This window comes from Lutra lutra, chromosome 8, assembly GCF_902655055.1.
Source record: "Lutra lutra chromosome 8, mLutLut1.2, whole genome shotgun sequence".
Lineage (NCBI taxonomy): Eukaryota > Metazoa > Chordata > Mammalia > Carnivora > Mustelidae > Lutra > Lutra lutra.
The window spans coordinates 107831709-107846892 of record NC_062285.1 but is presented as its reverse complement, the minus strand read 5'-3'; the positions used below and the strand labels follow the sequence as shown (position 1 = coordinate 107846892).

The following is a 15184-nucleotide window of genomic DNA, read 5'->3' as shown; positions in this document are numbered from 1 at the left end:
TGTGCCATCACCTGCACTGAAAACAGACACTTTGTAATAATTTCTGAAATTATGGCTGAAAACAGACACTTTGTAATAGTCCTTAACAATTCCTGCTTCCTTATATCCCACTCTAAATGATCTTAAATGTTTCTTAAATTATCCTAATTGACTCTATTACTACTACTGCTGCCCTGACTTTAGTCCTCACCTTTGTGGTCTCGGCTTGTGAGTGTGTGTCTAAGAGACTCCTTCTGTATGTGCCTAAGTATAGGTGTATCATTTGCAGCCTGCCCCCCCCCCCCCCAACGGACTATGACAGCAAAGCTCTAGTTTGGGGTGTGCAAACAACCTTAGAGGCTTCAGTGCTGCCATCATCTTTGTGGATTCCTACATGTTGACCTGATAAATACTTTGTATCTTTCCAGTATTTCAATGCTTTTAAGAAACAAAATTTAACTATCTATATTCAGTACTTTTAGTTGAAGAGGGGCAAGGAACATTCAGGTTATGTCCAGCCAGACATATTTTGTGATTTTGTTTGTTTGTATGTTAAGTTTTGAGCTTATATTTGGTAGTTTTTAATCTATAGAAATTCCAAGGGCCTGAGTTTGGGATACCATCATAGGAATTTGATTTTGTTTCTATATAGATCTGACTGAAAACTGTTTTGTCTCATTCAAAGTCATAGCTTAGTATGGACTTTTCAGGTTTAGCTCCCTGACCATGCAGGAGGCCCAATATTAGTCTCTAGATCCTACTGTGAGAAGCATTTGCCTCAGGACAACACTGCTACTTTTATGGCTCCAGTTCTGTGCTCTGGTTTCAACTCCTTTTCTTTGTCTCTCCTTTTAACTTTTAGGTTTTGATTTTTCTTGAATCATAGAGATTTCCCCTATTTTTTGTGGACTCAGCAATGCTTAAAAAAATACATGTTCTAATTTAGCTGGGATCTAGCTGAACTGTAGTAGGAGGGTTCCTCAGAAAAATCACATCTCCCACACTGCTAGAAATGGAAATCAAATACATGCTGTTTTGAAAAGAGAAACCAGCTTTGTTCCTCTACATCCCTCAAACTCCCAGTATTAAAAAGCCATAGTAGGCAAAAGATTTATTTAATAAAATATTTAATAAAATGTGTCAGAAAATACTGTCTTTACTAAAAAGGCAGCAATTCTATGTATTGTTGCAATGACTGGAATAATTCACTATTACCTTGACTAAGAAATTAGTCATACGTTTCTGTATGACACAATGAACGGTTTAATGCTGATATTAACCAGCTAATATTGCCTTGGGAGTTTTTAATACCAAATACTGGATATCTGAAGATCTCTAAATACAAGCTAAGCTTATTTTTAAACAGTATGTTACATTTTCAAATGACATGCTCAATATCTTTTTTTTTTTCAACTTCCAGATGCCTTTCCCAGTGAAGTACCTCTAAATTTAAAGCAATTATATCAAGATTTAATCCTCAAAGACAATAAAGATGACTATAGAAGTATCTAGCTCCCTTAAAACTCCCACTGGTGACAAAAATAAAGAAACAATCTACAATATGAGAGCTATCGTGTGCCCTTAAAATATTTCCATTGGATACAGAAATGGCAGAACCAGACTGAAAGATGCCACTAAAAGATATCTACAGCCCTCCTCTGGTTAAAAACAAAACAAAACAAAACAAAAACAAAGCAAACGTAAATGGAGGGATCCATGGGAGAATCACCTTAATTCTCTGTAACACATTAAGGCTGGGGGTAAACATGAAGGTTTACTTCAGGCTTTCAAAGGTTATACCATTCATGTTATCTGCAGATCTGCAGTATCTGGAGTATATTAACAATTCTAGAAGACTGCCTGGCATTGGACTGGGGATGGGGTGGGGATAAACCAAGCACAAATCTGTGTCCCCAACAAGAGGTGCTCCTAGTAGTGACTTCCTCCTGAGGCCAGGGAAGAGGTTTCTATAAAACCGCCTGAGGTGACTCTCCAGGGTCCTAGATCTTTCTCCACTCCTCCCATACTCCCAAGCCTCTGCAGTGATCATATAAATTTAGAAGAAAAGTAAAATCACCTTTTTCCCTCAGACTGGTTTTGGCACACTAACACCAATTTCTGACAGGATACGTAATAGGCAGGTACAGAGATAATTCTGTTAGGCCGAACAAACACATACAGATGATCAAGTCCAGAGGCAAAAAAAAAAAAAAAAAAAAAAGTGATTTCCCATCTTGAGATCAGTTTTAAGAAAAACAAGCAAACAAACAAAACAAAAAAAACCCCACAAAATTTCCTAGGAAACCCCTTTCGAGATATGCTTCTCATGCTTCATTGGTAAGAATTGTGTCTCATATCCATTCCTAAATAAATGAAATTACCATAATTAATTGAGATTGAAAGTCATCTATTTCTGGGGAACCTGTCTGGCTCAGTTGGAAAAGCATGTGACTCTGGATCTCAGGGTTGTGAGTTCGAGCCCCACGTTGGTTGTTGAGATTACTTTAAAAAGCAAAAAAGAAAGTCATCTATTTCTGAGGCTATATATAGAAGGGCATAATCTTCCTAAACACTGATGCCTTAACAAAATTATTGTTCAATTAGCAAGGAAGAAATGATAGTTACCTAACTATCTAGATCCACATATCATTTTTCTACCTTTACAGGAAAAACAACCAAAAGAATTTGTCTCTCCAATTTCAAGGAATAGAAGTAATATAAGTATTTCAAATTAATTATGACAATAATAATCAATATTAAAACAAAATGCTGCAACAATTCAAGCTTGGGAAAATATACATGTTCTATAAAGCACTGCAATAAAACTGTTTCTGGTATTTCTTGTTCTCATAGGAACCACTGGCTCAAAATGTATAAATATTTAAAAGCAGTTTTTAAAACATATGGTATAACTTCAGTATTCATAATGACTCAGAGAGCTTTGAGGTATTTTTGAAAATTGACATTCATGGCAGACCACCTCTATGGTCTACCACAGCATGCTGGGTAAACATATCATGTAAAACACATATTGTTTACATAGTACATATCATCATAAAAAGTTGCAGTGTACATACCAGACTTTTCTACTATACTATGTTGGACTATTAATAACTCAAATTTACATCCCAAAGGGCTACCATGCCCCAATTCAAACTTAAAAACAGCTGTGCAAACAAAGTGAGGGTGAGGGGCAGGTGTATAAGATATGAAGGGAGAGACACATGACACACTTGACCATTCAGAGATATAATTCCATGGAACCCAAGTGCTAGATGTATGACAGGAAATAAGCTAACTTTGTGCATGCAAACCCCTTGCCCTGTAATTTAAATATAATGATCAAACTGTATAGTGATGGATTTCTATTTTAGTAAGGAATAGGAGAACTATTTAGTATATACTGTATATACAAAATGAGACTATATCCATATTCTATCTACCCACATAGTTACTGCTATATAGTCCATAAAAACTGCTGTTGTCTGCCTTAACACACACACACACCAAACACACGCACCCCTTGCTCTTCAACAAAGTTAAGCTATCAAAATTCTAGTAGTATTCATAATAATTATCTTGGACATTTTTTTGCTTGTCCTAGCTTTCCCCCCTTGATTTTGTCTAGTTTCTAGCCCTTAAGTTTATTATGCATTTATTACATGGTGTCCTGCCCTCCACGTTTGGTTTCCCCAGGTTTTATCCTGAGCTCCATACTTTATGGACTTTTTTTGGGCTAATTACTCTAGCACTCCACACTCTGGACTTTGATACACCCTCCTGGGGTCTTTTGGTTTCAGCCTTTGGTTTGGATCTACAAACTGGCATGTGAGTAGAGTCTCTAAGTCTGTGTGTGAGAGAGGCTGAAATGACTATTAATAATGTTGAATATATTTATACAAATCATCTTTTAAAGTTCTATATGTCTCCTTATGGAACCATAATAAATATCTTGTTTTCAAACATGCTGTTCATCAGAATTACCTATAGAGCTTCTTAAATATTTTCAAGAAGCTCTATAGGTAATGCTATATATATATAGCACTAAATATAGTGCTATTTCTGGAGACTGTAGTTCGGAAGGTCAGAAGCAGGTTCCTGGGATATATATACCGAAAGTGTCATATTTGATTTAGTTGGGCAGCCAGAATTGAGAAACACTGTTATAAAAATTGCAGGGGATGGTTCATATCATCTTCCTTTTACTATAGCTAAGATAAGGCAAGAAAATGGAGATAAGGGCATGGGAAAGAGAGAAGGGTATAAGTTACCTTTGCCATCTGGCTTTTGAGATGAGAAAATGTGGTAGTCCAAAAGTAGGCAAAACTGCAAATAAAGGTTGCTTTCATTATTCCTATCACTTATTCTTCTGTATTTTTCTCCTACCTTTTGGCTTCCCACCTCTTTTCTTGACCTCCAAAATATTTGAAGGTACTCGTGTTGTATACATCTCTACCTACTTCATCGTAATACTCAGTCCTGTTGCTTTCTGCTTATTCTTCAGTTTCCGGACAAGCAAACTCCCAACCTTCTGATTGTTTCAGGTATGCATAAGGAAAGCAAGCAGCAGTAAGATACTAATATCAGCTTTTGGCAGTTAAGCCTCGTATTGTTTACCTGATAACCTCAATGATTCTCAGTTAAGATTTTTTGTTTTTTCAGTTAAGATATTTTTGATAGGAAAGCCTTCCCCTGAATTAATTCTGCCTATAAAGAGGGAAAATGAGTCTGTAGCTGCCAGTCACTGTTGTTACAAACCTTCCCAACGCTCTTTCTTATGTTAATCCTCCAGCTAAAAATGTCCTATTCACTCAGTGAACAATGGCAACTTCCACTCTAGAGAAGGAAAGGATCCAAGACCAATGCTTGAGATCTGTTAACTGGGAGACTTCCATTTCCAGAGTGGAAAACCTGTAGTTATTTGGTTTAACTAATTTTCCCAGAAGATCCAAAGGTTATTTTATGAATAACTAGGTACTAAATAAATAAACTAAGAGAACCAAAGAGAGATTCTGAGGAAATCACTTATGGGTAAACTGAAATCAGAAAATGGAGGTGTCATTCACTCTAAAAGCTACCCCTTTCTACGCACTGAAATGACCATTAGAATTATCATTATCACTGCTTCTGAGGAAGACATAAGAAAAAACAGGATGGGAGAAAAGACAGAGAGAAACAGTGACTATAGAATGCAAAGAGAAGGAAATGTGATTTTGAACACTTACCACCCCAAGCCTTTGTTTCCTGTCTGCGTTACCCTTCCCATATTGCCTGATTAACTCCTACTGATCTTTTTTCTTTTTTTTTTAGATTTTATTTATTTATCTGACAGACAGAGATCACAAGTAGGCAGAAAGGCAGGCAGAGAGAGAGGAGGAAGCAGGCTTCCCGCGAATCAGAGAGCCTGACACAGGGCCCGATCCCAGGACCCTGGGATCATGACCTGAGCGGAAGGCAGAGTCCTCAACCCACTGAGCCACCCAAGCGCCCCTCCTACTGATCTTTTAAGTCACAGTGGATGTTGCCACACTGGGAACATAACCTCAATGCCCACGTACCTCCATCATAGACTAAGCTACATGTTACTCTGCTATAAAATAATACAGGTATAATATTCTGTCTTATAGCACTTATTACATTCTTTTGAAACTAATGTAGGAGGATTAGGAAATAGAGGGAAACACTCTTTCCATATTTTGTGTTCTCCAAGCTCTACAGTGAAATGACCATCTGTTCACTAAATTATGGTCTGCTGGAAGAAAAGTACCATTGTTTTCAGAAAATATAACTATTTAGGATTGAGTAAATAAAAAATAGCATATGAAATACCTTGGAATCACTAAAAAGAATAAGGCAACATTGTATGTGCTGATATGGAAAGATCACAATATATTAAGTGGAAAAAGTAAGGAAACGAACTGTTTATCTTTTGGTTCCCTAAAATATAAGAATATGAAGCATATACCTATGTGTATACATTTTCTTTTCTAGAAAATTACATAAGAAACCAAATATATGGGTTGGGAGACTTTATTTTCATTTTTAATATCTTTCTATATTATTTGAATTTTCTATTCTAAACGATTTCTTGCAAATTAAGTTACTTACAGGGACTATCTGGTTCCTAGGATTAAAAGCTACTTTTTTTATCCCTTGAGGGTGAAGATGATATCTCATACATTTTAATATCATCACTGCTTAGCACAGTATGGAACATAGCTGGCATTCAATGAGTGCTGAACTGAACTGAACTCTGCTTGGCATCTATTTGAGTTTTTTTACTTCTTTCCCAAAGTACTGACTTTTTATGAGGCCCTCCCAATCTCTCTCTATTAGTCTACAGTGTCAAGTTCCATGCCTTGAACATAGTAGCTAGTCAAGAAATGTTTATTCAATTATATTTTCTCCTACCAGTATGATATGCAGCTGCCAATACAGTGATAGTGAACTTTTTTCTATTGCTTGTCACTTGTCCTTGATTATCTATTCAATAAACATTATACAAATATTGATCTCCATGTATCAGGTTTGAGGCAATGTGCTTAGTTCTGAAGATACAAAAGTGAATAAAAACCAGTTTCTACACTCTAAAGACCCATATATATATCAGATTTTCCCATGGCAGGAAAGAAGTGGGAGTGACTGAAGATGTAGATTCACCTATCTTCCCTCCTACCTATCTTCCCTCCCTATCTTCCAGATTCTTCCCTATCTTCCCTCCCCTTCCAGATTCTTCAAAGGCCTCTCCACTGAACATGCCCTTTGCAAATATTTGTTCATTTTAATTCAAATACATAGTCAATAAATACTTGTCAACAGTTTAATGCAATGATCTCTTAGAAAAGGTACTGGGGCACCTGGGCAGCTCAGTCAGTTGGGCAGCCAACTCTCAACTTCACCTCAGGTCATGATCTTGGAGTCTTGGGATTGAGCCAGTGTTGGGGTCCACACTCAGCAGAAAGTCTGCTTGAGGATTCTCTCTCCCCCCACTCCACCCCTCCCTTCTCTCACACATGCTTGTGTGCATATTCTCTCTAAAATAAATAAATAAATCTTTTAAAAAAAAAATACCTAAAGGCTGATGTAAAATTGATTGGCAAAGAAGTAACTAATCATTCTCTTAATTTTTTTTCTACTGTAGCAAGCAGCTTTTACCAAGCCCTTTAGGAATAGAATTAAAGAACTAGACATGAGATGAAAAATGTACCAATGGTGCTTCCTGGTTGCCATAAAATAATGAGTCAGTTAAATCTGAATTTCTTTACATGTTCTACAAAAACCAGATAGAGAATAAAATTACTCATAAGCTGTAATTATACTACAAATTTTGATTTAAATATAAGTTAGTAAATAAAAATCCTAAACTACCAGAACCAGCTGAGAGATCACTCCAGAGGGAGAATCAGGTGGGGAAAAAATGGGTGTGACAGAGAGCAAAGTACAAAGCCAAAAAAGAGGATCTCATCCATGGTGGGAAATATTGAGGCTAGGTCTGAGACGTGATGATACAGAGCAATGGCTGCAAAGGCCCAGAAGGACCAGAGATAGCAGTCCTAAAAGGGTACTGCCTGAAGAGGAGGAGGTCCTTTGGAAGGGGAAGGTATCTCTGGGGGAATGATGATGATAAAATGAAAGAAGGAAGAAGAGAGCTGAAATTAAAGGTCTTATACTATAGAACAATACTTATGAACTGAAGAATACACCAGGCATCTATACCTATCCCAAATGAGCCAATTATTTAAAAAAAGAAAACGACAGCAACAAAAATATTTAATTGTACCTACAGAACAGGAAGCTGCTGAACTAAGAACCAAATCTCCCCTATATAAAATCTTATGTTATTGCTGATGCAGGAAAACACTATTCATTTAATATTTTAAGAGCTGTACAACTGTGATTGTTTTGAAGGTCATTCTTCATTTCTTTTAGGAAAGACAGGAAATAAGACTGTACAATAATGTAAATATTTGTGTATATACTTTCCTATACTTTTTTTCTATTGTAAGGTTCACTTTTTTCCCCAAATGTTTATGTTGAAAATTTCTTCACTCAGAGAAAAGTCAGAAATAATGGCATAAAAAAAGATATAAATATTCTCCATGTAAATCGAACTGTGGTTAACTTTTTGCCAATTTGCTTTCTCTCACTTGCGTATTTCTATATCTTCAAACTTTTGTGAACCTTTTCCTAAAAGATACTTTTTAAGACACATAAAAGAATTCAAACTCAATTAACTTCTATTTCACAAAAAAGTCTTTGTCGGTTTTAAGAATAATTTCTGTTTCATCCAGTCAAATTTCAGTAGAATTATACAATCAAATTTTTTGTTTCTTGGATATGGCTAATTGAAAAATAATTAAAATTTCATATTCACCTGGCTTTTAAAACTGAGAAGAGCATACAATACCATCCATATACACACATCTTCCTGATGTAAAAATTCTTAGCAAGGGACGGTGGATGTTGATAAAGACTTCAGTATACTAATAGAAAAGAGAACTGCTAATGTTAATAGACTAAATAACCATCTAATCTGAACCAGTGGTTTTGAAAGCATATCTCATGGAGAGATAGAACATATAAAATGGATCAGACAGAGGAGTTTCAGGTGTTGCTCTGCATGAAGGGCTATGAGATGTTTCAAGTCCTACCAAAGTACTCTGTACTTTATTCCTCAGGTACCTTCTCAGTCCAGGGAGTAGTCTGAATACTATTTTGATGTAACTGTGCAGTTATGCAGATTTTTTTTCAAGATTTTATTTATTTGAAATAGAGAGAGAGAGATCACAAGTAGGCAGAGAGACAGCCAGAGGAGGTGGGGGAAGCAGGCACCCACTGAGCAGAGAGCCCAATGCAGGGCTCAATTCCAGGACCCTAAGATCATGACCTGAGCCGAAGGCAGACGCTTAACCCACTGAGCCACCCAGGTGCCCTAATCATGCAGATTTTTAAAATTGGAGTATGCTGGCTCTTCAAAATACAGTAAGGAACTTTTTTTTTTTTTTTTAGAGATATCAATATAGCGTACAAAACAGAGGCTTTAGAAATGAAAGCAAACTTTGCAACTATATATTCATCTCAAAATAACTTAGCTTTACTATTTAAGTAAATGAATATCATACAAGTATCTTTAAACAGAAGTTGTCTAAAACGTACCACATAAAATCTTTAAATATTTGCAGTTTTTAGCATTCATTAATGCTAATGTTTCTTTCTGTTTCTTTATGAACAAAGAAAATACAATAAAACACATAATGTGATAGCATATCAAATTTCATTTGATGTAACATTAAAATCACAAGAATATTAGGTCCGGTATTCTCTCAAATGTTAATTCAAAATGTTACTGTCAACAATAAAAAAAGGAGAGATAGAACATAGCTGTTATGCTCAAATAAATATAATTAAGAGATATGGAAAACTCTGTACCTTTATGTGGGTTTTCAAACTCTTCAGATAAGAGGTGGTAGCAACAGCCCACACTGCAAACTCCCCTGATTTCAGATTTGGCAGTAAATATTCGCAGAGTGTTTGCAGCAAGATCACCACAAGTATGCAGACCTACCATCAAACAATCCTTTAAAAATGAGAAGAAAAAATACATTTTGGCAATTAAAAAAGGAAGGCTATAAAAACATTCCAGGTGAAGTTTTTAAATGTTCATTAGAATATACGGAGCTTTAAGAAATGATCAAATTCTACCTAGAAAGTAGTATATGTTTATTTTAAATGAATAATTATTTCCTTTATAGGCAAAATGACTGTGATTTTTTATCACAACTAACATACTTTTGAGTTGATTTTCTAATGTTTTTAGTTACTTAACCATTTGAATTTTCTCTGATCTCTTTTACAACTAATACTTGCTTAACAACAAGCCAAATTAAAGATTGGACAATCAAACAAAGCGTGTCTTACGAGGACAAGCTTGTGATCTGAGACACATTTATAGCTTCAAGTAAATATTTTTACTTACTTCTTTAAAAACTGCCTGCCAAAACTTAAAAAATGCTGTCATAAAGAATAAATGCTGCTGGGGTGCCTGGGTGGTTCAGTGGGTTAAAGCCTCTGCCTTCGGCTCAGGTCATGATCCCAGGGTCCTGGAATCGAGCCCTGCATCAGGCTCTCTGCTCAGCGGGGAGCCTGCTTCTCCCTCTCTCTGCCTGCCTCTCTGCCTACTTCTGATCTCTGTCTGTCAAATAAATAAATAAAATCTTAAAAAAAAAATAAATGGTTCTAAGGTGGCATTTCTACTCCAACACCAAAAAGTATAGTTTATTCATTTTATCAAATATAGCAATACTAAATTCAGTAAAAAATTTTAAAATGTACACATGTACAGAATGGGCACACACATACACTTACAGATCTTAATCAATATACCAAGTTTGTTTTAACTCTTCGTGTCTTAACATGCTCATCTATAAAATGAGGATAATAGTACCTATCTCAATGGGTTGTTGTAAAACTTAAGTAAGCTAATACTCATAAATTAGTACAATCTCTAGCACACAATAAAATTCAGTAAGTTGGGACGCCTGGGTGGCTCAGTTGGTTAAGCAGCTGCTTTCGGCTCAGGTCATGATCCCAGCGTCCTGGGATCGAGTCCCACATCGGGCTCCTTGCTTGGCGGGGAGCCTGCTTCTCCCTCTGCCTGCCATTCTGTCCGCCTGTGCTCGCTCTTTCTCCCTCTCTCTCTGACAAATAAATAAAAAAAAAATCTTTAAAAAAAAAATTCAGTAAGTGTTTTCTATTCTTATCATCATCATGTTATTAAAAATTCAAAGTAATAGACAAGTTAAGTTGTGAATAAAGTATATTTTTATAACTATCTTCAGAACAAATACAATTACTTTAAGTTATTCTACTAAAAATGTTTTTTTAGCCCATGCATTCAGACCTTAAGCAAGGCTTAAGTCTAAATTTTCTAAACAAAAAAATTGTACCTATAAGTAGCTTTAACCTGACAGAACATTCAGTTGCTTCAACCGCCACAGCCTTCGAAGTTTTTGGAGTGCTGTGCAACTCTTCTGTTTTCCAGATGACTAGATAGTTTGGGTAGGTTTTACTTAGACATTGCAACATTGTAAATAGAAAGGAATTTAGAGAGGAAGTGTCTATTGTTAATTAGGGGTAGAACAACAGAGGTATAAATTTCTCTTTAAATTTAGCTAAGCTAGGGGCGCCTGGGTGGCTCAGTGGGTTGAGCCGCTGCCTTCGGCTGGGGTCATGATCCCAGGTCCTGGGTTCGAGCCCCGCATCGGGCTTTCTGCTCAGCAGGGAGCCTGCTTCCTCCTCTCTCTCTGCCTGCTTCTCTGCCTACTTGTGATTTCTCTCTGTCAAATAAATAAAATCTTTTAAAAAAAAAATTTAGCTAAGCTAGAGGCACTTGGGTGGCTCAGTGGGTTAAAGCCTCTGCCTTCAGCTCAGGTCATGATCCCAGGGTCCTGGGATTGAGCCCTGCATTGGGCTCTCTGCTCAGCGGGGAGCCTGCTTCCTTTCCTCTCTCTCTCTGCGTGCCTCTCTGCCTACTTGTAATCTCTATCAAATAAATAAATAAAATCTTAAAAGAAAATTTAGCTAAGCTTTCCTGAAAGATTAATACAGGAATATTTACTATCATTCTTCACTACATTCATATTAACTAATATTATTATCAGGTGTCAGTCAAAAATATGCAATCACTATTTTGTCCTGATAGTAAAATATTTAAGTATTGTATATGGGCGTTATGGGGAGGGGAGGGAAAGTATTGGTTAATTTGGGTTATTAAAGTGCTAATTCACTATAGGACTCAAGAGGGGCACCTGGGTGGCTCAGAGGGTTAAAGACTCTTGCCTTCGGCTCAGGTCATGATCCCACCAGGGTCCTGGGATCGAGCCCCACATCGGGCTCTCTGCTTGCTGGGGGGCCTGCTTCCCTTTCTCTCGATCTGCCTACCTCTCTGCCTACTTGTGATCTCTGTCTGTCAAATAAATAAATAATAAAATCTTAAAAAAAAAAACAAAACATTTTTCCAGCTAATCTTATATTAGATTCTTATAATAGTTTGCATATAGCCTCTGACCATATTTCTTGGTTCTTTAGACTAATAAGATTAAGTTAAGGAAACTACTATTAAAAGTTAATTCTAGGGACGCCTGGGTGGCTCAGTTGGTTGGACGACTGCCTTCGGCTCAGGTCATGATCCTGGAGTCCCGGGATCGAGTCCCGCATCGGGCTCCCGGCTCCGTGGGGAGTCCGCTTCTGTCTCTGACCTTCTCCTCGCTCATGCTCTCTCTCACTGTCTCTCAAATAAATAAATAAAATCTTTAAAAAAAATAAAAAAATAAAAGTTAATTCTATGTCTTAGAGCATTTTTGCAAATTAAGGAAATCAAAAGTGAAATCACCTCTAGATCTTTAATAATATCGTGTAGTTGTGAATCAGCAGTGATAACAGATGTTACAGGTGAATATATATTTAATTCACTTGACTTTGATATATGTTTTCTTCTCTCTTTATTTGTTTCAGACATTTTTGTCTTAGGTGTCTGGAATAAAGCAGGTTCTATGGCATTAGTAGGCAAAAGGTCTATAAGAGAAAAGGCATTTTCAAAACACAAGTTTTCTTCTTGATGTGAATATACATGTAGGTTTTCCATTTGTGTTCTAATGTTAGAAATCACAGAATTTGAAAAATCTGGCAAAAAATCTGAGGTAGACATCTTTTCTTGATTCGCAGGACTGCTGTTACATATTCCTTCAATATCTACTTTATACTTAATTTCATCTTGCACTTTCCTTTCTTTTGTCATTTTTAATGCCAGTCCATTGGCATCTAATTTTGACCGAGTATGGTAGACTTTCCAATGTTTCTTCAATTTCCTGTTTCTCTCCTCAGCTCCATGAGTATTGGTATTTGATGAATCAATTCCATAAACTTTTAAGCCATACTTCAAGGACAAAAAAGAGCTTAGGTAGCCTTTTCCAGAACCCAGGTCAATTACCTAAAGTAAGAAAAACAGAATGAAGTAAGTATTTTAGTCAGATGAGAACAGAAAGCATTCTCAGTATCTTTTTTAAAAGCAAGTAAAGAAATGGTCGTATAATTTATACAACGTGTTATGTTTTTTAATTTTTTGATTCCTATTAAAAACCAACCATTTTCATCATTTTTATTAGACATTTTAGAAGAGATTCTAGACAGTATAATAAGTCAAGGAAAAGATGTAGAAGATATAAATATGGGGAAAAAACTGTCTTTCTTCATAGATGACATGATTTGCATCTGCAGAAAATCTAAAGAAATATACAAAATTAACAGAACTAGCAAGTGAATTTAGCAATGTGTCAGGATACAGGATTGTTAGAAATTAATAATGAACCATCAGAACATATACAATACAGTAGCAAAGAACAATGAGAAAATAAAATTTAAAACCAAGTGAATTAAAACAGCAAGAAAATAGAATATCTAAGAATAAATTTAATGAAGGTTATTCAAGGCCTATTCACTGAAAATTATAAAATCAGAGAAAAAATTGAAAGATCTAAATAAAGATACACCATGCTCACGAAATGGCAGACTCAAAATGAAGATGCCCGAAATGACTTACAGATTCGAAACAATCTTAATCAAAATCCCAGCAGGGTTTCTTTAAAAAATTGACAAGTAGGAGGAGGAGTCAAGATGGCGGAGAAGTAGCAGGCTGAGACTACTTCGGGTAGCGGGAGATCAGCTAAATAGCTTATCTAAAGATTGCAAACACCTACAAATCCAACGGGAGATTGAAGAGAAGAAGAATTCTAGAAACAGAAAATCAACCACTATCTGAAAGGTAGGACTGGTGGAAAAGTGAATCCAAAGCGACGGGAAGATAGACCGCGGGGGGGAGGGGCCGGCTCCCGGCGAGCAGCAGAGCAACGGAGCAAAATCAGGACTTTTATTTATTTATTTTTTTTAAAAGATTTTATTTATTTATTTGACAGAGAGAGATCACAAGTAGACAGAGAGGCAGGCAGAGAGAGAGAGAGAGGGAAGCAGGCTCCCTGCTGAGCAGAGAGCCCGATGCGGGACGCGATCCCAGGACCCTGAGATCACGACCCGAGCCAAAGGCAGCGGCCCAACCCACTGAGCCACCCAGGCGCCCAAAATCAGGACTTTTAAAAGTCTGTTCCGCTGAGGGACATCGCTCCAGAGGCTTAACTGGGGTGAAGCCCAGGCGGGGTCAGCGCGGCCTCAGGTCCCGCAGGGTCGCAGAAGGATCGGGGGTGTCTGAGTGTCGCAAAGCTTACCGGTATAGGAGCGGGAAAGCCGGCTACAGAGACAGAGCCGAGGAGTGACTCTCAGCTCGGGGTTGCCTTGAACCGGTCGCAGGCTCGGTCAGCTCGGAGCGCGGCCGGAGGCCAGGGTGACGGGAGTCATTGGGCGCTGTTCTCTGAGGGCGCACTGAGGAGTGGGGCCCCGGGCTCTCGGCTCCTCCGGGCTGGAGACCGGGAGGCCGCCATCTTCATTCCCGTCCTCGGGACTCTATGGAAAGTGCTCAGGGAACAAAAGCTCCCGAAAGCAAACCCGAGCGGATTACTCAGCGCGGCCCCGGGTAAGGGCGGTGCAACTCCGCCTGGGGCAAAGATGCTTGAGAATCACTACAACAGGCCCCTCCCCCAGAAGATTAACGGGAAACCCAGCCAGGACCACGTTCACCTACCAAGGAGTGCAGTTTCAATACCAAGGAGAGCGGCGGAATTCCAAGGAGAAGAAAGCAAAGCACGGAACTCATGGCTTTCTCCCCATGATTTTTTAGACTTGCAGTTAATTTAATTTTTTTTTCTTTTTCAATTTATTTTTTCTTTTTCTCTTCTTCTGCTAAATTTTTTTAACTTTTACCGTTTTCTTTTTTAACGTTTTTTAAATAATTTATCTAATATATATATATTTTTTCCTCTTTTTATATTTTTTCTTTATCGGCTTTCTTTTTTTAAGTAGTTTCTTTTTTTTTTTTCTTTTTGAACCCCTTTTTATCCCCTTTCTCCCCCCTCACAATTTGGGATATCTTCTGATTTGGCTAAAGCATGTTTTCCTGGGGTTGTTGCCACCCTTTTAGTATTTTACTTACTCCTTCATAAACTCTTATCTGGACAAAATGACAAGGCGGAAAAATTCACAACAAAAAAAAGAACAAGAGGCAGTACCAAAGGCTAGGGACCTAATCAATACAGACATT

The 15184-nt window shown here is 37.3% G+C and overlaps 1 protein-coding gene across 9 annotated transcripts in view; it reads right to left on the bottom strand.

Annotated features, from left to right (window-relative positions):
* The window catches only part of METTL25 (methyltransferase like 25), a 151843-nt gene that overhangs the window by 98226 nt on the left and 38433 nt on the right, over positions 1 to 15184 (bottom strand). For all 9 annotated transcript variants that reach the window (XR_007129290.1, XR_007129291.1, XR_007129292.1 and 6 more), the window contains 2 exons: positions 12371 to 12967; positions 9409 to 9556 (listed from right to left, as the gene is read on the bottom strand). Coding sequence is in view for 1 of the 9 variants with exons in the window: in XM_047740063.1 (XP_047596019.1) it covers positions 9409 to 9556; positions 12371 to 12967 (745 nt within the window). In the remaining 8 variants the exon portion in view is untranslated. The remainder of the gene's footprint in view (positions 1 to 9408; positions 9557 to 12370; positions 12968 to 15184) is intronic.